This window comes from Panthera pardus, unplaced genomic scaffold, assembly GCF_024362965.1.
Source record: "Panthera pardus isolate Hobbes unplaced genomic scaffold, ASM2436296v1 HiC_scaffold_8, whole genome shotgun sequence".
Classification (NCBI taxonomy): domain Eukaryota; kingdom Metazoa; phylum Chordata; class Mammalia; order Carnivora; family Felidae; genus Panthera; species Panthera pardus.
In genome coordinates, this window is record NW_026527013.1 from 109124154 (window position 1) to 109149984 (window position 25831).

A 25831-nucleotide genomic window follows, 5' to 3' on the forward strand; every position below is an offset into this window, starting at 1 on the left:
AAATGCCAGAAATGACAAATTCCGTGAACTATGGTAACATGTTTCAAGATTATACTTCTCATTAATTCCACGTACACATACACATTCAACAAATATCAAATAGTATCTTGTTTGTGTCTTTTATGTAATGATGTGGATTCCTTTTATTTACTATAGGAACACTTTGCTTTATAGCAGGGTTGTTTTTTTTTTTTTAATGTATTAGAAATAATTTCTCTCCCATTTAATCTATTATGTACACACACATCTTTTCTGTATTTCTAGAACTTGAGGATGACAGAAACTTGGGAATTTGATTCCCCATGTCTCTGACAAACCTTTTTTTTTTTTTTTAAACAAATGCCATTATTGAAAGATTTTTTTTAAACATATAAATAACGGAAATAAAAGTGAATAAACTGTAAATAATAATACTTTTCACTAATGAACTAAAAAAGTGGTGATTTGTCATTTAGTAAAGATTCTCTTTCTGATTTAAATCTAGATTTTTGTATTTCTGTGCAATAGGAAAAATAAATCCATCACTAACCTTCAATCATCACATTATTCATTTTTGAAATAATTTCTTTCTCTTCCTTTCTAAAGCCAAGTACCATACTCTCAGCATGTCCATCTGAGAGAAATATAAACCTGTCAGGTACTGGCACTATCTGTGTCATGGGTTTTATTGTTTGCAGATACTTCTTAGGTTAATTTCTGTCCCTTGTGGATATTTTTCTGAAAGAAACTTCCTGTTCTCATTCTAAAAAAAAAAAGGTGAGTGGCCTTCTCGCTATACATTATCAATATTCTTAGGGTAAATTATTTTTCACTTAATGTCCCTGTGTGATGCCCGTAATGAATATTTTAGTTCATTAAAAAATAATGAATTTCCTAAGTTCCAAGTCATAGTTTTTAACTTAAATATGTAAGTAATGTTCTCGAAAGCTTTGCCATTCTCAAACCACTCGTACAGTAATTCCTCTTTGATCATCACAAAAACCTAACATTTAAATTCTAACTCTGCAAATTGAGAAATATGTAGTTGTTCTCATCGAGTTAATTAATCTGTCCATCATACATTTATTGAATGCATAGGAGATGGCAGGCCTTCCATTAAATGCTGGAAGTGAGTTAATGAACAGAATAGTTCCTGAGTTCCTGGATTTCAGAGTGTAGAAGAAAACCAAGGATTACAGTCCTCATTTCATTTCTAAAATGAGGCGCACACAGAGGGTGATACTGAGGAAGGGCACACAGCATTCCACCAGACGTGATGAGGAAGTTGGCCAGACAGGATAGAGAAAATTATTTTTTAATCTGAGGGAGTTCTACATGCAATTGTAGGATGTCTGCTTTTCTTACGGGACTTGCACTGATATTCTGTATTCCTAGTAGGATTTCTCTGGGAGATCCCAGCAAACACTTTGCTGCTTCTATTAATGAGAACTCTCCCCACTTTTCCTTAGTGGAGAGAAAAAAAGTTCTCTATTTCTCAAGAAGTTCTTTACTCTTTAGATTAGACTTTTCACTAAACCAAAGTTGAGTGTCTTTTTAAGCTTTTTGATGTTTGTGCTTTGCCCCCTAAGTTGCCCTGGGTGGTTGCTTTTGTCCCTTTGTTATTATTTATTCCCCCCTCTACAAGGAGTATGGTCTTGCAGGCAGAATTCATTACAAAATTAGGCTCTTCTAAGAACTCAGCTTTGCACCTGGTCTCCTTTTCTGCTAACAGTGTATCTGATAAGTTTTACCTAATGATCTAGTATCTGTGGTTGACAAGATTTTAGTAGCTGCATGCCCTCTTTCAGCCTCTGTGGGGCAATAAAACACATGAATGAGTTCTCCATCGTCAGAAGAAAAACCTGAAAAAAAATAATAACCTTAAAGTGCAGCCTCAATCAGCTTTCCACCATGAGCATGGTATCACCACAATTCATTACAGTGGGGAGTTAACATAGCATTTCCCTATGTGTTTGTCACATTTTAAATTCCATTTGTTTTATAATAATAGTTCTGTAGTACTTGCGTATAATTTATAAGCTGAAAAGCATACATATGTTGGTTGTATGCGCTCAAAATTGTCCCATTAGGGGAGCATGATTAAAAAAGTTTGGAACTTAAGCTGTCTAAATCACAAGCATCTTAAAAATGCTACAAAGACAAAATATTAAAAAGGACATTTATCTATTTAAAGTTTATTTATTTTTGAGAGAGAGAGAGCGAGCACACAAAAGTGGGTTAGGAGCAGAGAGGGAGAGAGAATCCCAAGCAGGCTCCACACTGTCAGCACAGAGCCCGATGCCGGGATCAAACCCACAAACCATGAGATCGTGACCTGAGGCAAAGCCGGGCGCTTGACTGACTGAGCCACCCAGGAGCCCTACATAGGACTTTTAAGCTCCATGTTGGAGGGGCACCTAGATGGCTCAGTCAGTTACTAGTCCAACTTCGGCTCAGGTCATGATCTCACGGTTTGTGAGTTCGAGCCCCACATGGGCTCTGTGCTGACAGCTCAGGACCTGGAACCTGCTTCAGATTCTGTGTCTCCCATTTCTCCGCTCTTCCCCCACACCCACACACACACTCTCTCTGTCTCTTTCTCTCTCAAAAATAAATAAACTTTAAAGTAAATAAATAAATAAATAACATAAAATCCATGTCGGAGCTAATAAGTGTTCTCAAAGTCTGTGCAAAGCAGCCTTGCACAAGAACAAGTCACTTCCTCAGGCTGGGAAGCATTTGCTCCTCGCCTCAACTAACGCTGGGATTCGATGGCAGTTTTTCATCGTTGTGAGTGCAGGGTGTGAGTTGGAAGTGGAAGCTAAAAGCTAACAATAATTCTCTAGGACAACTGATTCTGATTTTTACACCGAATTCTTATAGATGAGTAAATCCAGACTTTTTTCTCCCTTTACACTTTGTAGTGTATTTAATAATAAAAACAAACAAAACAAACTTGATATTTTCTAAAGCCAGTCCTGTGTATTTTTCGTCAGTTCATTCTCTTCCATTGAATCCAAGCCAGTTATTAATTTTGAAGAAAAAAAAAAAAAACCACTTCAGGTTTTGGTTATGAAAACATCAGTGGTGTTTTCAATGAAAACAATAGTGGTGTTTTCATTAAAAACAATCTCATTATTTTTCTCATTTTTTGTAAGTTAAAATTCTCTTTCAACTGCACAAACATCATTAGCATGATTTATCGGCATTTTTGGTGGATTGCGCAGGCATTGAGGACAATAATATCCTTTTTATCTGCATCCCATCTCGTTTCTTACTCTGAAATCTGAAAAGACAACCCATTGGAACATTGGCAAAATATGTAGACTATCATTTTCATATTTTGCTTCCTAAACATTAAATGGTCTAAATTAATGGTAACTTGAGGGTTTCAAGGCACATTTCTGGAGTTTAGAATTTAAGGTAACGAGTATTAGTAGATAATTCATTTTGCTGGAAACCTGTAAGAAGTCCACCTAATGTCTCTTTTTCTCTTAATGGAGTACAAGGAAAACATTACTCTTGTGACTTAAGATATTATGCTATAAGAGATTCATGACTTAGCAGTAGAATAAACATAGGGGCACCTGGGTGGCTTGGTCAGCTAAGCATCTGACACTTGATTTCAGCTCAGGTCCATGATCTCATGGTTTGTGAGATTCAGCTCCACAAAGACCTCTGCACTGACAACATGGAGCCAGCTTGAGATTATCTCTCTCCCTCTCTCTCTCTCTCTCTCTCTCTCTCTCTCTGCCCCTTCCCCCACTCACACTCTTAATATAAACTTAAAAAAAAAAAGAGAGTAAAATAGGATTTTGAGTGTGTTGGTCCTGTGATACACCCAGAAAGCTGATCTTCATATTTAATTGTAAATAGCGTTATTACATTCTAGTTATGTGTTTTTATTTGCCATTTTTTTTTTCCTCCTAAAAGAGTAAATCGCCTTAAAAGACCAGTCATTTGAGGTTGCTATTTAATCAAGACGTGTTTGGAGTTGGCAGGACACATAGTGTTCTGAATCGCTGGGATTGCTGATTCATTTGCAAAATTACAAAATAACCCAGTTTCCTACCAGCAAATTAGCACTGAGAAAGACTTCCAAGTCCCAGTAGTGACTCACAGATAAGCTTGCAATATATCATACCTGATGAGATATATATCATCGTCATCACTAAAGTATTTGCCAAGCTAACTCCCAAAATACAGCACTGTGCTATATTGGAAATGAGCTTGGTTCCTGTTTTCTTAATAAGTGTCAGATACGGAGTTCTTTTATAACAGCACTTTCAATATTTAAAGTCATTGCTTTCTATTAAATTATGAGACATAAAGTTGCTTTTTTTTTTTTTAACATCATATTTATGTAGTAACTTGGAAATCTTTGCTTTGAAATTGCAGCTGATGTACTGAGTGAAGAAGCAATATTGAAATGGTACAAAGAAGCACATGTTGCCAAAGGCAAAAGTGTTTTTCTTGACCAGATGAAGAAATTCGTTGAGTGGCTACAAAACGCAGAAGAAGGTATGATTCCATTTAACGACTTTGGTGGTCATTTAGCAAATACTTTCTCATTATAATTTAAGGTATCTACCTCTTGCACAGATTTTTGTTGTTGTAGTTGCTTCTCTAAAACTGAAGGTCTTAGGGTGTCTTCCATATCAAGCATCTTGCCTATAATCTTAGCCTTCCTTTCTGAAATCAAAGCAATGAAAAGTGCTATGTGTTAAAAAACAAAAGACAACCTTTTCAATTATCCACCCTATAGGAGACAAGGGGGAAGAAATCATCAGCAGTTGTGAAAGGAGGAAAAAAAGCATTTGGCTTAATTACACATTATGGGATTATTATTAACCAGTTGACTGGTGCTAAAAATGGGAACACAAGGTGGCAGAATAATAATGGATGAGAGTGAATCCCACTAAGCCTGAGAAGTTTATTTTAGATGACCCAGAAGGATAAAAGTAATTACAGTCTTCAATAATATTTATGAGCATGCTGCATTATTAGAAAGGCAAAGTTCAACTACTAGGTGTTTATCCAGGAGATACAGGTATGCTGTTTCGAAGGGGCACACGCACCCCAGTGTTTACAGCAGCATTATCAACAATAGCCAAAGTATGGAAAAAGCCAAAATGTCCATTGATGGATGAATGGGTAAAGAAGAGGTAAATATATACAATGGAGTATTACTTGGCAATCAAAAAGAATGAAATCTTGCCATTTGCAACTACGTGGATGGAACTGGAGGGTATTATGCTAAGTGAAATTAGTCAGAGAAAGACAAATATATGAATTCACTCATGAGGACTTTAAGAGACAAAATAGATGAACATAAAGGAAGGGAAACAAAAATAATATAAAAACAGGGAGGGGGACAAAACAGAAGAGACTCATAAATATGGAGAACAAACTGAGGGTTACTGGAGGGGTTGTGGGAGGGGGGATGGGCTAAATGGGTAAGGGGTTTAAGGAATCTACTCCTGAAATCATTATTGCACTATAGGCTAACTAACTTGGATGTAAATTAAAAAAAAAAAAAATCCACATCTTAAACTCACCAAGTTGTGCATGTTAAATATGTATAGCTTTTTGTATATCAGTCATAGGTCAATAAAATGGTTTAAAAAAAATAAACAAATAAAATAAAAATTAAAAAATAGAAAGGCAAAGTTCATTTAAAAGCAAAAAAGGAATGAATGTGTGACTGTTTTTCCTAGTCAATGCATGACCAGGGCAAAAAACAATGCCTTTTGGGGGTTGGGGTAGGTAGCATATTGGAAACTCTTTCATGACTCTAAAGGAGTCTTTGGGGGCCCCTGGCTGGCTCAGTTGAGAGAGTCTTCAACTCTCCATCTCAGGGTTGAAAGTTCGAGCCCCTTGTTGGGCATAACGTTTACTTAATAAACATTTTACAAAAGGAATCTCTGAATAAAAAACCTGACTTTTCTCTCTCATCTCTCCTAGAATCTGAGTCAGAAGGTGAAGAAAATTAGATGGCTCAAGAAGCACAATAGGCCACCACACAACACTTTTACTGGGAATGCTGAACCATTTGAGAAGAGAAAACTTGGCTTCCGTTTTCACAAAGGAAAAAAAAAAAAAATAGGATAGGCTGCCCTTGTGCGAAGGGGGAAATGGTTTTTGTTTTCGTTTTGTTTTTAAATGGAGCCCTGAGGCATCAGCTATTATACTTGGGACTCTACCTCTCACTCACTATATGCTAACTTAAAGCCATTCAACAAGGAGTCCAGTAGGTATCTGAAATTCAATACTCAACAGACTCCTCTTTTTTAGCTGTATTTTTCAGGTACTGTGTGGTGAACGCCCCACTGGTGTCTATTACAGGGCCACTTTGGTAGTTGTGTATCTGCTCGTGTATGTGATTTGACAAACCAGTTTTTTAAAATAAATGGCTTTTTAAAAATCTGGGCTTATATTCTCAGAGCTTTAATTTCTTCAGAGCACATGGCTTCTTCCACAGACGACATTTCAGCGTTAGGCTTTTTTTCTCCGTCCAGAATTTTGAAAGGTTCCTCTCTTGTCATCTATAAAAACAACTCTGTTCCTTTTGCCATGATAAGTACCACATCTCAGTTGTCTTCATACTGAAATGGAAATTGACCAAAATACATGCACATTAGCACAAACACCAGGAAATGATCGTATTAACAGTTTTTAGGTATGTAAATACATTGTTCCACACTTCTTGTGTTTACCCTCAGCGCAATTTCCTCCCTGTTTGGATGAGAGTTAATGTACATATGTAAATAGATCTTTGTTTATATTTATAACTAGGGGATTTTAGTCTTTAAAATATCTTGTTCTCAGTAGTAGCAGTGGGAGGCATCTTACTGTTGGGTCAAGCTCTTCGTTTTATGACACAGTTCTTTCTTAACCCTTGGAAAACTTAAGGGCTGCATCTGTTGCTGTTAGGGTAATGGTAATCTTCAAGACAAACATTTTAAGTAAGAGTTGAAATGGAGAGGATACACTGGAAACAACAGTCACCAAGTTAAGTATATGAAGAGCTTTATCACTACCGTGTCACCATCCTGTATCAAAAGATAGTTTTCTAGTTTCCTGTTTGTCCTCAGGAAGAAAAGGAAATCTTTTCCCTAGGACTAGACCACACAGGTAAATCTGTAACATGATGGATTCCTCCTGTCTTTTAAGTAATCAGCCTTTGATAACTTTCTGTCTTCCCATAGAGCACTCTCAGGTTCACTGTCCCAACAGAGAAATATCGATTCGAATAGATCTTTTTGAAAAATCATCTATATGTGAGAATGTCATTTTCATAACATGAGAAATAATAATGACAGGAATGATGGGAAGTCAGAATAAAGAGCCTTACAGCACCTTGAAGTGATTAGAATACCCCCAATGTATGTATATGTATTCTTTCTTAAAATTCTGCTGAGAAATGCCCCTGTTTCCCAGTCTGCCGTTCTATTTTATAGAAGAAAGTATGAACTCATCCATCCCATTATGGTACACTGCTTTGAAGATGAAAATCACCTGGAAATAAACAAAGGGACAATTCTAGAATGCATTGTCTTATAGGACAATCCTTTGAGAGAAAAGCAGGAAGGAACCTGACATGAGAGGTGTCTGATACCTTGTGGGCCATTGATTCATCACAAGTCTCCATTATCTACCCTACATCCATCTAAAAATTAGAATTATGAAGTGATAGTTACATCCTAGAGTACATACTAAAAGTGTTTATGTGAATTGAAAAAGAAGTGAAAAATTTTAATGGGAAAATAAATTTGGCCATCTCATTTGATAAGTGCTGACCGCCAGTTGGGATACATGGCATATTTCACAAGTAGAGTAAGTTAAATCTGCATCTGATATTTTGACAAAAAGATCTATGAAAGGTAGAACTTTGAGAATTAGATGCAGTTGGTAATAAAAAAATTCATGTCAATGTTTATCTTTTATTCTATATATGTCATGTTGCATTTTATATGCCAATGTGTAAGAGGCTTTTCCCTTCATTTTAGGGGATCACAAATAAAGAGTGTGTTAGAGGATATTTGACTTCTCTCCCACTATATCAAAGGTAGCCACACTGAGATCTACAGAAGCACAGAGCTGTCCAGGGCCTTAGAGTTAGTGACCAAGATGGAACCAGAAGTCCCATCTTCTGAGTCCCACACTTATACTTTTTCTCCCCTATGTTCTGCAGGCAAATTATTTATAATGACTTATGTCTCTACAGTTCAAACAAATGTTTTTGTTTTTGTTTTTAAGAAGCACTTTTTTTTTATTAGAGAGTACTCATGAACAGGGGAAAGACAGAGGGAGAGAGAATCTTAAGCAGGCTCCTCACTCAGCCTGAAGCCCCATGGGAAGCTCAGTCTCATGACCCTGAGATGGTAACTTGAGCTGAAAACAAGAGCTAGACATTTAACCGACTGAGCCACCAAGGGGCCTGCCCCTAAACTACCACTTTCAATGAATAAACATCTGGAGATATCCAGAAAATCAATTTTCTAAACTATAAAATGTAACAATTATAGAATACTAAATAGTCCATGTTTTCTAGCACAGATGTTTTTCCCAAACAGAATTTGAGATAGTGACTCTAAATAAAGCAAGCATGGAGGGGGGAAATGCTCAAATAGCAAGGACTTATTTAATAAATTCTCAAACCAAAGTCCTTTCTTTTTCTGAAGGACAGGTGTCTCTTTTCTTAGAAAAATAAAACCTGTCCTAATTATAAAAGTAGTTGCTTTAGTTATCTGTTGCATAACAGATTGTCCCCAAAATTTTCAGCTTTAAATAACAATTACATCATGGTTTCTGTGGATCAGGACCCAGGAGCAGCTTAGCTAGGTGGCCATAACTCAGGGTCTCTCACAAGTTGTAGGCAAGCTGTTGGCTAGAACTACAGTCATCTGAAGGTTATAGGATCTACTTCCAAGTTGACAGTGGGGCTTGGTGGGTCTCAGTCCTTTCCTATTAGCCAGAGACTAGTTCCTCACCACAAGGTCCTCTGCTTAGTCTGCCTGAGTCTTCATGACATAACAGCTGCCCCCTGGCCCTGTTCAAAATGAGTAATCTGAGAGAAAGGGAGCGCTAGAAGGAAGCCATTTTTTTTTTTTTTTTTTTAATGTTTATTTTTTGAAAGAGCATGAGCTGGGGAGGGGCAGAGAATGACGGAGACATAGAATCTGAAGCCCACTCCAGGCTCTGAACTGTCACCACCAAGCCTGACACAGGGCTCAAACTCAAGAGCTGTGAGATCATGACCTGAGCCAAAATCAAGAGTTGGGTGCTTAACCGACTGAGCCATCCAGGTGCCCCAGGAAGCCATCTTTAACAACCTAATATTGGAAATGACATAGCATCTCTTCTGCCACATTCTATTGGTCACACAGACAACCATGGTACAATGTAGAATGCTGCTGCATGAGGTATGAATACCAGTTAATGGGGTTAATTGAAGGCCATCTTGGTGGCTGGCTACCGCAGTAGTACATACCCACATACTAAAATAGTTTCTGCATCAATAGAAAAATGGATAAAGAGAAGATATTGTATATATATATATATATATATATATATACACATATACACAATATATATTGTATATATATACATACATGTATATATACATACATGTATGTATATACATGCATACATATATACATACATGTATGTATATACATGCATACATATATACATACATGTGTGTATGTATATATATATATATATACACCCTTGACATTTGTGACAACATGGATGGACCTAGAGAGTATTATGCTAAGTGAAGTAAGTCAGAGAAGACAAATGTCATACGATTTCACTAATATGTAATATCTAAGAAAAGAATAAACAAAAAGCAAAAACAGACAAATAAATACAAAGAACAAACATGGTTGGCAAGAGGAGGTAGGTGATGGGCAAAATGGTGAAGGGGAGTGGGAGACACAGGCTTCCAGTTATGGAATGAGTAAGTCATGGGAATAAAAGGTACAACATAGGGAATACAGTGAAAGGTATTGTAATAGCGATGTATGGTGGTAGATGGTAACCACACTTGTGGTGAGCATAACATAACAAATTGAGTTGAATCACTATGTTGTACACCTGAAACTGATGTAATATTGTGTGTCAACTACTCAAAAAAAAAAAAAAAAAAAAAAAAGGAAGAAAAACATCCGAAGAATTCTTCCAAAGTTTTAGAGTGCCTAGGTGTCTCAGTCAGTTAAGCGTTCCACTCTTGATTTTGGCTCAGGTCATGATTTTATGGTTCAGTTTGTGAGTTCCAGCACCACAATGGGCTCTGTGCTTACAGTGCCAAGCCTGTTTAGGATTCTGTCTCTCTGCCTCTCTCTCTCTCTGCCACTCCCTCACTCATGCTCTCGTGCATGCTCTATCAAAAATAAACAAAAAAATAAAAAATGAAATAAAATAAAAAGTCAATTCATGTTAAAAAAATTTAAAGGTTTAAAAAGTTTAAAAATTTAAAGAAGTTTTAAAATGTTTCTGGATAGATTTAAATTCTTCATTTAATGTTAAAATAAAAGTACTAAAAAAGTGTAGGAAATACCTTTATAACTGAGGCATGGAAAAAACATTAACACAAAAGCCAAAAAAAATCTGATTATAAAATGTCAATACTTTTTCCATATTTAAACATATGTGATTAAAAATGTATAAGGTATCAATAGAGTTTCAACAGATTGGAAGAAAAAATTTTTGATACAAATGAAGAATTAACAACAATACGACATAAAGAGCATCTATAAATCAATAAGAAATTGAGAAAATGTAAAATGAGTATGAAAAGTCAATTAAAATGAGTAACATGGAAAGATGTTCAATCCTATTGTTAATCAGTATGTGTAAAATAATAAGATAAAATAATTTACTCACGGTGTTGGAAAAAATTCCTAAAACCAATACTAAATGGTCGTGTGTATGGGAAAAATGGGTTCTTTGCTTTTGCACACAGCCATTAGAGTTATAATTTGGAAATAAATATTAACACTTAAAAATAAATATTAACTCATATTCTTTGACTCAGCATTTTCATTCTAGAATTCACTCCATAGGTGTACCCCCAGATTTACATGTAGCGATCATTCTGTTAGTAATGAAACAGGAACGAACTGAGACATTCTTAAAATGTTAGTGTCCAAAATGTCTGAGAAGAGGACTAGCAGAATAAATTAATAGAAATTCTTATCAGAGAATGAGGTAGACTCAAAAAGTTGTTCAAAATATATCATTAAAGGAAAATGCAAGTTAAAAACAGTATTTTCCCACTAAGGAAAGCTGTGTTTATATAATATACCTTTATAAGTACATAGAAAGGGAATAATATTTTCTAATATTTGCTATTCCTGTGTAAGTCTTGGGCAGAGCCGGGAGGAGAGAAGGGAAAGGAGAATTTTTCTCTTTTTACTCTGTGTACTTGAATTTCTTTAGAAAGAACATGCACTATCTTTTTTTAACTTTTTTTAAATTAAAAAAAATTAATTTACAACCAAATTAGTTAACATATAGCACAATAATGATTTAAGGAGTAGAATCCAGTGATTCATCCCCTACATATAACACTCCGCTCATCCCAACAAGTACCCTCCTCAATGTCCCTTGACCATTTAGCCCATCCCCCTACTCCATATCCCTCCAGCAACCCTGTTTGTTCTCTGTATTTAAGAGTCTCATGCTTTGTCCCCTCCCCATTTTTATATTATTTTTGCTTCACTTCCCTTATGTTCATCTGTTTTGTATCTTAAATTCCATATATAAGTGAAGCCATATGATATTTGTCTTTCTCTGACGGACTAATTTCACTTAGCATAATACCCTCCAGTTCCATCCCCGTAGTTGCAAATGGCAAGAGTTCATTCTTTTTGATTGCCAAGTAATACTCCATTGTATATATAGACCACATCTTCTTTATCCATTCATCCATTGATGGATATTTGGGCTCTTTCCATACTTTGGTTACTATTGATAGTGCTGCTATAAACATGGGGTGCATGTGCCTCTTCGAAACAGCCCTCCAATATCCTTTGGATAAATACCTAGTAATACAATTGCTGGGTCGTAGGGTAGTTCTATTTTTACTTTTTTGAGGAACCTCCGTACCGTTTTCCACAGTGGCTGCACCAGTTTGCATTTCCACCAGCAGAAACATGCACTATCTTTATGATTTAAAAGGTAAATGCATGTTTATTTTGGAAAATGTAAAAAAGCTTTTGGAAGAAGCTACCACATAGTTTTCTGCCACAGAGATGAGCCTTTCCAATATTTTTATATTTTTAAAAATATGGTTTTCCCTAATTATTTAAACAGTAAGTCCATTGTGTAACAATTTTATGCCTTGCTCTCTGTTAAATATTATTCTACAACATTTTACCATATCAATAACTCTTCTTCAAAACCATGATTTTCAAATATATATAATTGTTCTCGCTATGGATGGAGCATATTTATCACTCTATGTTCAATACAAAGCAGTTTATAATTTTGCCTTTAAAAATAACCATTTAAAATATTTTTATATAAATCTTTGTTTATCCATGGTTATTTAGAAAAATAGAAATGGATTTTGGGTTAAAGAATTTGAATATTTTTAACACAATGTGATCTTATTTCTTAATTTGCATTTATACATTTGAATACGTTTTACTCCCATTTTGGGAGTAGTTCAAGGCAGTATCATTTTAGTCACAAATTTTACAACTTTCTTTTTTTTTTTAATATATGAAATTTATTGTCAAATTGGTTTCCATACAACACCCAGTGCTCATCCCAAAAGATGCCCGCTTCAATACCCATCACCCCCCTCCCCTCCCTCCCACCCCCCATCAGCCCTCAGTTTGTTCTCAAAAACTATTTTTAAGAGTCTCTTATGCTTTGGCACTCTCCACTCTAACCTCTCTTTTTTTTTTTTTTTCCTTCCCCTCCCCCATGGGTTCCTGTTAAGTTTCTCAGGATCTGCGTAAGAGTAAAAACATATGGTATCTGTCTTTCTCTGTATGGCTTATTTCACTTAGCATAACACTCTCCAGTTCCATCCACATTGCTACAAAGGGCCATATTTCATTCTTTCTCATTGCCACGTAGTACTCCATTGTGTATATAAACCATATCTTCTTTATCCATTCATCAGTTGATGGATATTTAGGCTCTTTCCACAATTTGGCTATTGTTGAAAGTGCTGCTATAAACATTGGGGTACAAGTGCCCCTATGCATCAGTACTCCTGTATCCCTTGGGTAAATTCCTAGCAGTGCTATTGCTGGGTCTAGGGTAGGTCTATTTTTAATTTTTTGAGGAACCTCCACACTGTTTTCCAGAGCGGCTGCACCAATTTGCATTCCCACCAACAGTGCAAGAGGGTTCTCGTTTCTCCACATCCTCTCCAGCATCTATAGTCTCCTGATTTGTTCATTTTGGCCATTCTGACTGGCGTGAGGTGATATCTGAGTGTGGTTTTGATTTGTATTTCCCCGATGAGGAGCGACGTTGAGCATCTTTTCATGTGCCTGTTGGCCATCCGGATGTCTTCTTTAGAGAAGTGTCTATTCATGTTTTCTGCCCATTTCTTCACTGGATTATTTGTTTTTTGGGTGTGGAGTTTGGTGAGCTCTTTATAGATTTTGGATACTAGACCTTTGTCCGATATGTCATTTACAACTTTCTATTTGTCTCTAAAAACATGAAAGTTTAAACTTCTGAAATTCAGCAGATTGAATTTGTAAAATCATAGGAATATGGGAAAGTAAAATATTTCATTTTCAAGCCAAGAAAACCAATAGTCTGGAAAGACCTCAGGTGTTGCCTGGCTGTAGAATCATTGGATTTGAGCCAATGTGGTGTCCTCAGCTCAGCTGATTCAGCATCTCTGACATCACCTTCTCTGAGCTAATGGCAATTACTTCTTTCCACTTTTGAAAGACAGTAGGATTCAAGGTCCCTCTGGATAGGTGCTTCTACACTGCCATGGCCCTCTTCTTGGAGACTAGATTTGAGTAAGACATTTCTTTCATGAAAAAGACATTTTTAGAGCTATTCTTTACACATTTAAAATCTCTATACCTTGGTTTTGTGTGTTTCAATTACATATTGATAAATAAATAAAAAATGCATAATCTATGGCTTAAATAGAAACAGCACACCTGTGTAATCAGCTGTCAGATGAGACAGTGAACATGAGCAGAGTCCCGTATGCCTCTCCCAAACTCCACCTTCACGTCCCCCTCGAGGTAATCATTGTCCTGTGTTCTGACAGCATAGATTCACTTTGTCTTTAAAGTGGATGCGGACGGTGATATTGCGTTTATGCCTCCTTTTGTTCAACTTTGCTTAACCTCTTTTGTGGTTGTCCTTTGCGTTTAGTTCCTTTCTCGTATGTAATTAAGTGAACACAGGCTCTCTACCAACAATAATACTCAGCTCTTTCAGCAAGGACACGCGTAACGTGAGAACGTTATTTTTTAATGAGCCAAAATGTTGTGCTATTTTATTTTGGCACAGAGAATAATTCCTAGGCACGTATCTGTTTTTCAGAGATAGTTTTGGAACACGCGCATTTCCTCCTGTAGCCATTACAAAAAGAAAATGACCCCTCCCTTCTCTGAAGGAGGATTCCCATTTTATGTGGGCAGATCGATTTTTAAAGACTCAAATCATAGATTACTGTGGCTTCAATGACACGTACTGCCTCCCATACTGTGCTCTTGCTGCTCCTGCTACTGGAGGATAGAGATTCATTTGGAATTGTTTGGCTTAAGCTTGGAGGCAGCATCCTGCCATTAATTAGCTGTTTAACCAATTAGCAAGTCACTTAACTCTTAGTATTTACTGTGTTTAATTGTAAAATAAGGGTCTGTTCAAAATTATCCCTTAAACTGGGACTTCACAGTTCACACCACCCAAAGTTTTAGGGGAGACTCTGTTTTCTGCAGATTCTCCGAGTGGTCTGTGACCTAGGAAAGGTCAAATATAGTTAGGCTAGGTTGATGGTTCTCAAACCTCAGCATGCATCAAGATCACCCAAAAAGCTTAACCTCAATTTCTGGCAGCACCTCTCCTATCCCTGCCCCGGGAGTTTCTGACTCAGTAGATCATCTGGGGCAACTGGGGCAAGGTCTAAGGACAAGTTTTGGGTGATCACTGATCTTCCTGGTGTCAGGACCGTACAGACACCGGGCCAGATGGTTAGTAGGGCCTGTTCCAGTATGGCTTTCTTCAGTTTATTATGTCTCCAACAAAGGAGGTGGGTTGTATTTTGCTCAACTGTGTATCTTTGATTGCCATTCAGCACAATGCATGGCTTGGCAAGAAGTTGTTGTTCAGTGAATGTTTGAATGAATGAATAAATGAGCGAATGTGCCTTAAGAATTCCCTTTTTTTTTTCAATATATGAAGTTTATTGTCAAATTGGTTTCCATACAACACCCAGTGCTCATCCCAAAAGGTGCCCTCCTCAATACCCATCACCCACCCTCCCCTCCCTCCCACCCCCCTTCAACCCTCAGTTTGTTCTTAGTTTTTAAGAGTCTGTTAAGAATTCCCTTTTAAAGGGTTGATCATCAATTCAGTCTAATGTTTCCCTATACCTTCTTTTAAAAGTTCAGCATTGGGACCACAGCCTGACTGCTACTTAGTAAGAGTTTGGATTATTGCACTATACAGAAATGCATCATTATTGATTGTGCCTTCTCTAAAACAGAGCCAATAAGATGTGGGCCCATAACTTACAAAATGATCCTGACACTTTCCCTTATCTGTTTCCGAAAGAAGCAAAAATACTTTCCTGAGTATTGTCTAGCCATATTCTGTAAGAGTGCATTGTGGGTGTTGACAACACAGTGCTGAACAACTGTGAGCCCCTCAGCCCACGCCCCCCCCCCCCCCCATTTCTAGAACAGATCTAAGAAAGGTAAAATATCCCTGGGCTAGATCCCTAGCTCTCAGACTAATGCATTAGTGCATTTGAATCACCGGGAGGGCTTGTTAATTAAGGTTGCTGAACTATAACCCACCCCCTCCCCCCAGAGTTTCTGACTCATACACCTGAGGTGGGGCCTGAGGATTTGCATTTCTTAACAAGTTCCCAGGTCCTGCTCCTGCTGCTGCTGCTGGTCCAGTGACCACACACTGAGAACCATTGGGTCAGATGGTTTCTAATCCCTCAGTCACTGGGATGCGGAAGCAACCCAATTCCATAAACTGGAACCTTGAGTTAGACTAGCTTGAAAGCTTTTGAAGTTCTATAATTTCTTCCCTAGCTCTCTCAAACTCCTGTCTCGTCTGAAATTCTAAAGTATTCTCAAGACGTGTGAAAGGATTTGAAACATCACAATTCAGTCTTGACATCTCACAAGAGGAAAAAAAAATCTGTTGAGTAAATACTTTCTTAGCATTCCTCTTTCCCTTTAAACAGGAAAATCCTAGACCAACAGCATCAGCATCACCCGGAGGCTAGAAATGGATATTGTCAGAATCCCCTCCAGACATGCTAAATCAGAAATTCTAGGGGGTAAACCCTGCAATCTATTTTAACAAGCACTCTGAGTGATACTGATGCATGCTTAGTTATAAGAGCCACTGGCCAGATGTAAACTTTAAGTGACCACCTTGGAAAACATCCCTAAAGACATAAGTGTAGGAAGACAGTTACAATAGAAGCTGGACCAGGATTTCGCACAAGATCAGAGGTTAGTGAAGTGATACACTTTTTTTGAAGGTTGATCACTGAAAAATATCTCTCGAGACAAGATGACCTGGCATACTTCAGTGATATAAAAGGATAGACGATGTCAATGCCCTGTAGCTATATGACATAGATCAAACTATGGAAGTAGCTGGCAGCTATGAACTCAGCTTGTAACAAGAGATTGTTAAATTCTGATGCTGCACTAATGCTGGGGATAAAATAACAGATGAAATATGTGATCATTTATCTTCTTTTGGCCAAACCTTAAAGTTTTCCAGGGATCTTAGAAAAGCTGTTTACTTTGCCCATAAAAGTCTCTACTCTTTTGTTCATATCAAAACACATTTCACATCATAGAATGTGAATACCCAATGGCTTCTAAAATATTATGAACAATGGCAATGGCCCATGGACTGTTTACAAGTGCATTTTAAAATTTCCAGATATCGGGGAGCCTGGCTGGAGATTACTTAAAAATAAAATCTTAAGGGACACCTTGGTGGCTCAGTTGGTTAAGCATCAGACTCTTGATTTCAACTCAGGTCAAGATCCCATTGAATCGTGGGACTGAACCCACGTCAGGCCCACATTGAACCTGGAACTTGCTTGAGATTCTCTCTCCCTCTTCCTCTGTCCATCCTCTGTTCACACTCGTGGCCCCATCTCTCTCTCTTTCATTAAAAAAAAAAAAAATCTTAAAAAAAAAAAACAAAAAACCTCTTTAATAAATAAATAAATAAAATTTCCAGATATTTGTTTTTCTAACATTACTGGTTTTTACTATAATTTCATTATAGTCAGAAAAGATACATATTCTATATGATTTCGGAGTTTTTATGTTTATTGGGACTTGTTTTACAGCCCAGCACATGGTCTATCTTGGTGAATGTATCATGTGCATTTGAGAATAATGTGCAATCTGCAGTTGTTGGAGGGAATATTCTATGAATATATGTAAGATCATGGTGGTTGATGGAATTGTTCAGAGATTCTGTCTTCAATGATTTCTTTGTCTGGTAGTTATATTAATTGCTGAGACAGGGGTATTAAAATCAACCTCAATTGTAAATTATCTATTTCATTTGATCAATTTTGCTTCATGTACCTAGAAGTTCTGTTATTAGATGCATACACATTTATGATTGCTATGGCTTTCTCATGAATTGGCCAATTTTTCCTTAAGAAATGTTTTCCTTAAGAAATTTCCTTAAGAAATGTTCCTCTTTACCTCCAATGACAATCTTTGTCTTGTGAAGTCCACTTTATCTGATAGTATAGTCCCTCCACCCTTTTTAGGCTTCCGTTTGTATAGCATATCTTTTTTTATCCGTGCTATCTGTGCCTTTGTATTTAAAGGTAGACTCTTGTACACAGCAGGTAACTGAGTCTTGCTTTAAAAAAAAAAAAAAAAAATCCAACCTGATAATCTTTGCCTTTTTAAATGGAGTGTTTGGTCCATTATTGATATCATTAAATTTAAATGTACAATTTTACAATTTTTTCCTACTTCTCCCCTCTGGTTTTTACTCCTTTGTCTTTTGTTTCCTGCCTACTTTTATAATTAATTCAATGTTTGTTAGAATCCCGTTTAAATCTGTTGCCTTCTAACTATACTACTTTATGTTATCTTTTAGTGGTTGCCCTGGGGATTATAATGAACAAATGTTATTGTTCAAAATTATAATGAAAAAGTTTCAGTCTAGTTAGAGTTAATGCTGTAACACTTTACATAAAATATAAGTATATTGTAACAGTACAGATATCTTTACCCTTTCCCCATTCTTTCTTATAAAACTTGTTGTACATACTGCATCTATAAAAATTAAACCATCCAGAAAACAATAACCTCTTGTTTTAACAAGTCCATGTGTTTTTTTTAATTTAAGACAAACTTGTTTTATGCCTATCCATTTATGTACCATTTCCGGGGCTTCTTTTCTGCGGTCCGAGTTTTCACCTTATATCATATTTCTTAATGATAAAATCAAAACCAAAAACCCCCATTTTTAGAATTTCTAAAGGTATAGATCTGCTGACAAATTATCTTAGTTTACTTTTACTTGAAAATGTATTTTGCTTTTATTATTAAATAATATTTTACTGGATATAATGTTCTGAAATAGTAATTATTTTTTAATGTTTATTTTTGAGAGAGAGGAGACACAGAGAGAGAGTGCAAGGGGGGTTGCAGAGAGAGAGGTAGACACAGAATCTGAAGCAGGCTCCAGGCTCTGAGCTGTCAGCACAGAGCCCGACACAGGACTTGAACCCACGAACCATGAGACTATGACCTGAGCCAGAGTTGGATGCTTTACCAACTAAGCCACCCAGGTGCCCCCGGTATTGCGATTTTTATCTTTCAGTGCTTAAAAAAGCCTGTTTCACTGCATTTTGGCCTCCACTTTTTTGGATGAGAGGTTGGCAGAGAGAAGATTCGAATCAGTATTCCAGAACTGCCCCCACGTGCAAAGCTTTTACGCCCGCACACACTTTTTTGAAAGTATGGAGGAGACATACCCCACCCAGTGCTCTTCTCTTCTTCTAAGTGTCAACTCCTCCCATTGTTTGCCCCCCAAGTAGCATCTGCCTGATTTCTTGTCATTCTCCAGTGCCTTCACATAATTGTTTCTCTTACTTTGTTTGGAGTTCATAGTTGTTACCTATGGAGAGTTTGATCTCGTAGACACTACTTGGTCATTAGCAGAAGCAGAAACTTGAGCAATGAATTCTTTTAGGAATCTTATTGACGAGCCCAACATTCCAGCTTATAGCTATATACATACAATGCCCACACCTCTCCTTGTTCAGGTGTACATTTATTACTTGTAAGCTTTTTTCAACTCTGTTACATTTGTCTCATTTAAAAACCTGGGGGGGGGGGGGGATAAAAAAAACCTGGGGGTTCCACATCTGGAGAACTAACACTAGAAGCAATTTATCATATTATTGTTAATGGCCTAGAGTGGGATTCAGCTTACCCCAAAAGTCAAGAGAGACCGAAGAGATAACAAAGAAGAGCCTATGTCAGGAACTCACTGTAGAGTTGTGGCTTTAAAAACTCAGGTAATAGACTTGAATTGTTCAAAACAACAGTGAACTAAGGAGTACGGACCATGAGTGTTCATTTTGGAAGGCAGCTGTGCTTACCACTCTACCTACATTCTTCATAATAGTGTCTGACTCTACGACCCTCAAACAAAATTCACATTCTATACCACGCCTAGATCCTACTCGGGGATAGGTATGAGCGTCGGTTAACTTATGTTCAAATCGATTGCTCACAGTTCCAATGAGAAAGCTCTGGTTCTAGAAATCTCCTTTTACCTTAGATGTCATCCCCATCAGCCATTAGTTACTTAGCAGAAGCAAGAAAAGCAGATATTCTGCAGAAATCATCTTAAGTTCCATAAGACAAAAATCTCTATTAAAACTTAACCACGAAGACAGTTATGTTCACCACTATCAAAATAATAATAATGATAATACTAATAATAAATTTTTAAAAAAGATCAAGGACTGGGAATTTATGTGGAGAAGAGAGAATTCCTTTAGGTCATGATTTATGTAACAAAATTATTATAACTCAGTGAATGAGCATCAATATCACACGTGGGAGATAGGGGCAGGATTGTTTTGTATTCTGATGGACACCTTTAAAAGCTATTATACCTTGTTATTTTCTAGTTGATAGGAAGAACACAAAATTGTAATTAATGCTGTATATCCTCGTAGTTTTAATATCACCTTTCCTGGCAGCCTATTCAAAGCACTTAAAGACAATGATGACAACTTTAAAAATAGACTGTGGGTTTCATTATGTTACAGAACTTATTCAATGATTCAGTGTATTTAGTGTAATATGATATCCAGATATAAGAATACCAAAATCTGGGGGCGCCTGGGTGGCGCAGTCGGTTAAGCGTCCGACTTCAGCCAGGTCACGATCTCGCGGTCCGTGGGTTCGTGCCCCGCGTCAGGCTCTGGGCTGATGGCTCGGAGCCTGGAGCCTGTTTCCGATTCTGTGTCTCCCTCTCTCTCTGCCCCTCCCCCGTTCATGCTCTGTCTCTCTCTGTCCCAAAAATAAAATAAAAAACGTTGAAAAAAAAAAAATTAAAAAAAAAAAAAAAAAAAAAAAAAAAAGAATACCAAAATCTGTATTGGTCAGAGTTCTACCAGAAGAATAAAACCAGTAGGAGATAGATAGATAGATAGATAGATAGATAGATAGATGTCTATCATTCATTTATTTTTATAATAGCTTTGGAGAATCATGTTTGTTTATGTTCAAAGGCTGGAGTAATGTGGTTTTGGGGACAAGTGCATCATATGGGATTCAAGAGACTATGGTCTCTCCCTCCCCAATTTTTTTTATTAAAAAAAAGAGGCCATGTGCTGTCTGTTCTTCATTCTTATCTTCTCTTGAGTTACTTCTCTTGCAAACTCTGATGATTAGACATGATGGCCTCTAAGAGCATATATCTTTCTACACATGTGTGATGGCATAATTCCATGCATACATAGAACCTGAGACTTGGAGATACTCCAAAACTGCTTTCTGACCTCTTTGAACCCTACATCTGTGCTCTCAGGACACCGTAAAAGAATGTTATAATAAAAAGACTTAAGGATTTGTTAATACCACAATCACAATTTTTAAAAATGCTAACAAAATTAATAAAAAAAAACACTGATCAGTTCCTCCACTATCCTGTGGTTAAAAATATTCAAGTCAAATGTTAATTCTTAACGTTGTTTTAGATGGAGTCCAAAGATTTGCTTGTCTTTCCCTTTGTATTTATAAAGAAAATATTTTCCATATACGATGACCAACAAAGTTTCAAGTAAACAAATTAATTCCCCAGAGCTTTTTATGATTTGCACATGTGGGGAAACTATGTTGGTTCTTCAAATCATGCTGAAAATTAAAAAAAAAAAAAAAATTCTAATAGGGAAAGATTTGTAAATAATTAAATGAATACAGTAGATGTCTTTGAAGATGGGCTTGCAAAATATGTTAGAAATGTGTGCATTCAGGAAAAGTGCATAGAACTCATACACGAATATGAGGATTTAAAAAAAAAAAAAATTAGCAGCCAGCTGGCAAGGGCTTATCAAATAGTGGTATCAAGTTAGCTACTGGCAGTTATAGCTGGACAGGCTGACTCCCACATGAAATGCATGTGCCATTGTCAACTCCCATGCTAGCTTCACATTTTTATCCCGGGTGCTATTCTTTCTTCCTTCTGACATATGATCACAATGCAAAAATGAAGAGCAGGGGCGCCTGGATGGCTCGGTCGGTTGAGCATCTGACTTCGGCTCAGGGCATGATCTCGTGAGTTCAAGGCCCACCTCAGGCTCGCTGCTGTCAGCCTGTCAGCCCAGACCCATTTGGGGTCCTCTCTCCCCCCTCCCTGCCCCTCCCCCAATTGCGCTGTCTCAAAAATAAACAAACAAAAAAAAAAGGGAAAAAGGAATTGGAAAGGGATCTCAGGGTATAGAGATATGAAGGGGCAAAGTTAGGGCTGATGTAATGAAGCGCTTGCTGTAGTGACTCACTTCTTTTTGTCCATCTCAGGAGTTGGCTCTAGAACCCTCTAAGGTACTGTTTCCGAAAAAGTCCTAGCTCATTTTCTAAGAAATATGGAGTAGTTTAGGCAACTCGCTGTACATCTCTGACTTTAAAAACTCAGGTAATAAACTTGAATTGTTCAAAACAATACTGAACTAAGGAGTAGGGCCCATGAGTGTTCATTTTGGAAGGTAGCTGTGCTCACCGGTCTACCACCACTCTTCATACTAGTGCCTGTTTGGGATAAAATAGGTTTTGTTTTGTTTTGTTTTGTTTTGTTTTTCTTATCCTTATAAATACTGGAAAAAAAATTAAATTAAAAATTAAATTAAATTGATTAAAAAATTAAATTAAATTAATTTAAATTAAATTAAAATTAAATTAAATTAATTAAAAAAAATTAAATTTAACCTAGTGTTAAAGATCTAATTTTTGCAACTTGATTGGGATGTTTAGAGGTAGTACTAGCCTCTAGAAGAGTAAAACCCAGAGTCAACTATATATAACTTCTTGCCATGCCTTGTTAAAAATCTTTTCTCTTAGAGACCATCTTTCAGCAGAATTTCAGCCGACAAAACTGGCGGACATGGGCACACACGTACACACACAGAGACACACACTCAGACACTCACATACACGCTATCTCTGAGGTTATTATCTCAGAAGGTAAATGAGGGAGGAGATGAAAAAGCAAGAATAAAAACCGAGAAGAATAAAAGGAGACAGGCTCACACTCTTAATTTTACGTGGAAGCAGAAGTAAGCCGTAGACAATCTGGGCTCTGAACCAAATAGGAAAGAAGATAATCAGAGGAAACCTCAAAGATCGATATTTAATTAAAGAGAATAAAAGTATTGCAGTTGGGAAACATTTTTCATATCAGTGTGGTCTGATTGTTCCAGACTTATCTCAGAACAATAAAGGTTCAAGATGAATATATTCTACTCAAATTTACAGGAAACTCAAATCAGATTAAGCAGTGATGAAGAGCAGTTGAAATTTACTGATTAGAGTCACTAATTGGGTTCAGGTATTGCCATTTCCTTGAATGGTCCTCTAAGTTGTCTATCTTATTTAAAATTAATTTGTTAGTGTTTTTATTACAGTGAATAGCTTTCTAATCTGTATCTTGGGTAGGGACACGGAAGAGAAACCCAGCTATTTAGTATAAGGCAGTTTAGGCAGCCCCATTCACCTTGGGTTTCAACCACTTTTTAGGCCACTAACTGGAGGTGCTCCCTAGAGCATTACTGACCTCATAAACACACCTAAAACCAACACCACAAGCAACATATGCAGATCCCACAAAGGGGATGAGTAAAAGCTGCTTGCAGACCATTGTTGTCCTAATTTCCTCCCGGCACTGTAGCAAATCACCACAAATGCAATAGCCTACAAACACACAAATTTATTATCTTCCTGTTCTGGAGGTCAGAAGTCTAAAAGGGGTCATCAGAACTGTGTTCCTTGTGTAGGCTCCAGAGAAGAGTCCTGGCCTTTGTCAGCTTCTAGCAGCTGTCTGTCTTCCTCTGCTAGTGGCCCCTTCCTCCAGCTTCACAGCCAGCAGCATAGCCTCTGGCTATGTGCATCTCCCTCTTACAGGACTCTTGTGATTCTATGGTAATTCCATCACACTTGGATAATACACACGACAATCTCCCCATCTCAAAATCCTTAATTTAACCTTATCTGTAAAGTCCACTTGTCCTATAAAGAAACATACTCACAGGTTCTGGAGATTAGGACAGGGGTCTCTTTGGTAGGGACTGGGTCACATTATATAATCTGCAACAATTGTCAAAATGCCAACAGGATATAAAGAAACTTGGTCCTAATGCTCATTCACAATGAACTATTATAAGAGGAAAAAGAAACGATTAGCCCAGGATACTTTAATTCAACCTTGATTAAGCTAAAGGAAAAGAGCCAATGTAGGTAAAGATTCCTAAAATGTAACCTGAAAGGAAAAATAAAACAGTACTGAAACAATTAACTCCAAGGATTCAAAGTACCAGGTCAACCGTTACTATATGTTTAGAGAGATAAGGAAAAAGTATAAAGAACAAAGAATATTTGGCCTTTATTTGCCATGTATTCTGTTCCTTATCATCCTAAAGTGAATATCTTAGCCTGTTTACTAAAAGAAGGGAAATTTCCCCTAACATTTCAATTTTTTATTTGTTTTTTGTATTGATATTTAATACGTTTTTATTAAGTATTCTTTAAGCACTGTTGACCTTAGAACTACTTTGACCTTAGAACTACTTTTTAACGGGAAGCAGTGTTTGTGAAAATACTCATTCTGGAGAATTGTTTGTTCACTTAGAGTTGTAAACAATGTTTGTCTTAGGAGTTTGAATTGACTCACCAGCCCTAATAAATTTCTGTGACTTAATTGATCCTGTTAGAAGCAACTCAGCCAATAGAAAAATAAAAGTTTAGGCATTTAAATGAGGAGAGTGTCCCATAGCCTTCTTATTTGTAAAACTTGATTTTGTAAATAAATACTTTGTTGATTTTAAAAACAGTTGTTTTTAGGGCCACGCGAGTGGCTCAGTTGGTTAAGTGTCTGACTTTGGATCAGGTTATGATCTCACGGTTCATGAAATTGAGCCCCTCATCAGGCTCTGTCCTGTCAGGAAGGAGCCTGCTTGGGATTCTCTCCATTCTTTGTTCTCTCTGCCTCTCCCCTGCTTGCTCTCTCTCTCTCTCTCAAAATAAATATATAAATATTTTTTAAAAAATGTAACTTTTTAAAATCAGTGACACTGTATTTTTATGAGTCTTCTGACCCAACAAGTCCTTCAATAGCATGCAATTGAATCTTAAATGTGGATATCCAATCATCCCAGCAGCCTTCTTCCTTATACATTTGAAACGTTTCATATTTCAAAGTAAAAAAAAAATATATTTTTATACCTATTCTATTTTTATTATTATTATTATTATTATTTAGAGTGGGAGAGTGCGAGCAGGGGAGAAGAGCAGAGGGAGAGAGAGAATCCTCGGGACACCTGGGTGGCTGAGTCGGTTAAGTGTCTGAGCCTTGATTTCTGCTCAGGTCATGATCTCACAGTTTTGAAGACTGAGCCCCTCGCTAAGAATGAAGAGTCTGTTGAGAGTCCTCTCTTCCCTTCTCTCTGCCCCTCCCCTGCTTGTGCACACATACGTGCACTCTCTCTCTCTGTCTCTCTCTCTTAGAATAAATAAATAAACGTTAAAAGAGAGAGAGAGAGAGGGCATGAGAAAGAGAGAGAGAGAGAGAGAATCCTTAGCAGGCTCAGTGGGGAGCCTCACATGGAACTCGATTCCACGACCCCAGGATCATGACCTGAGCCAAAATCAAGAGTCGGATATCCAACTGATTCAGCCACCCAGGCGCCCCTCAACTTTTAGAATTTTGAAGCTGTACCTGGTGAGAGCTCGCACAGAGCCTCTGGGCTTTGAGCCCCCAAGCAGCCACACCTGGGACTACTTGCCTTCTTCCATGTGGAATATAATACCTACAGCTCCTCCCTGGGCTGTGTCGATGATGGGCAGTGTCACCCATAGCCAGATGACAGAACACCTCTTGGGCATCACCAAGG

At 37.2% G+C, this 25831-nt stretch overlaps 1 protein-coding gene across 2 annotated transcripts in view; it reads left to right on the top strand.

The window, feature by feature from the left end:
• BZW2 (basic leucine zipper and W2 domains 2) overlaps positions 1-6405 on the top strand; it is a 62522-nt gene extending 56117 nt beyond the window's left edge. For both annotated transcript variants that reach the window (XM_019443515.2, XM_019443514.2), the window contains exons 11-12: positions 4378-4500; positions 5944-6405. In XM_019443515.2, the coding sequence (XP_019299060.1) occupies positions 4378-4500; positions 5944-5972 (152 nt within the window). In that variant the 3' untranslated portion in view covers positions 5973-6405. The remainder of the gene's footprint in view (positions 1-4377; positions 4501-5943) is intronic.
• Positions 6406-25831: the final 19426 nt, after the last annotated feature.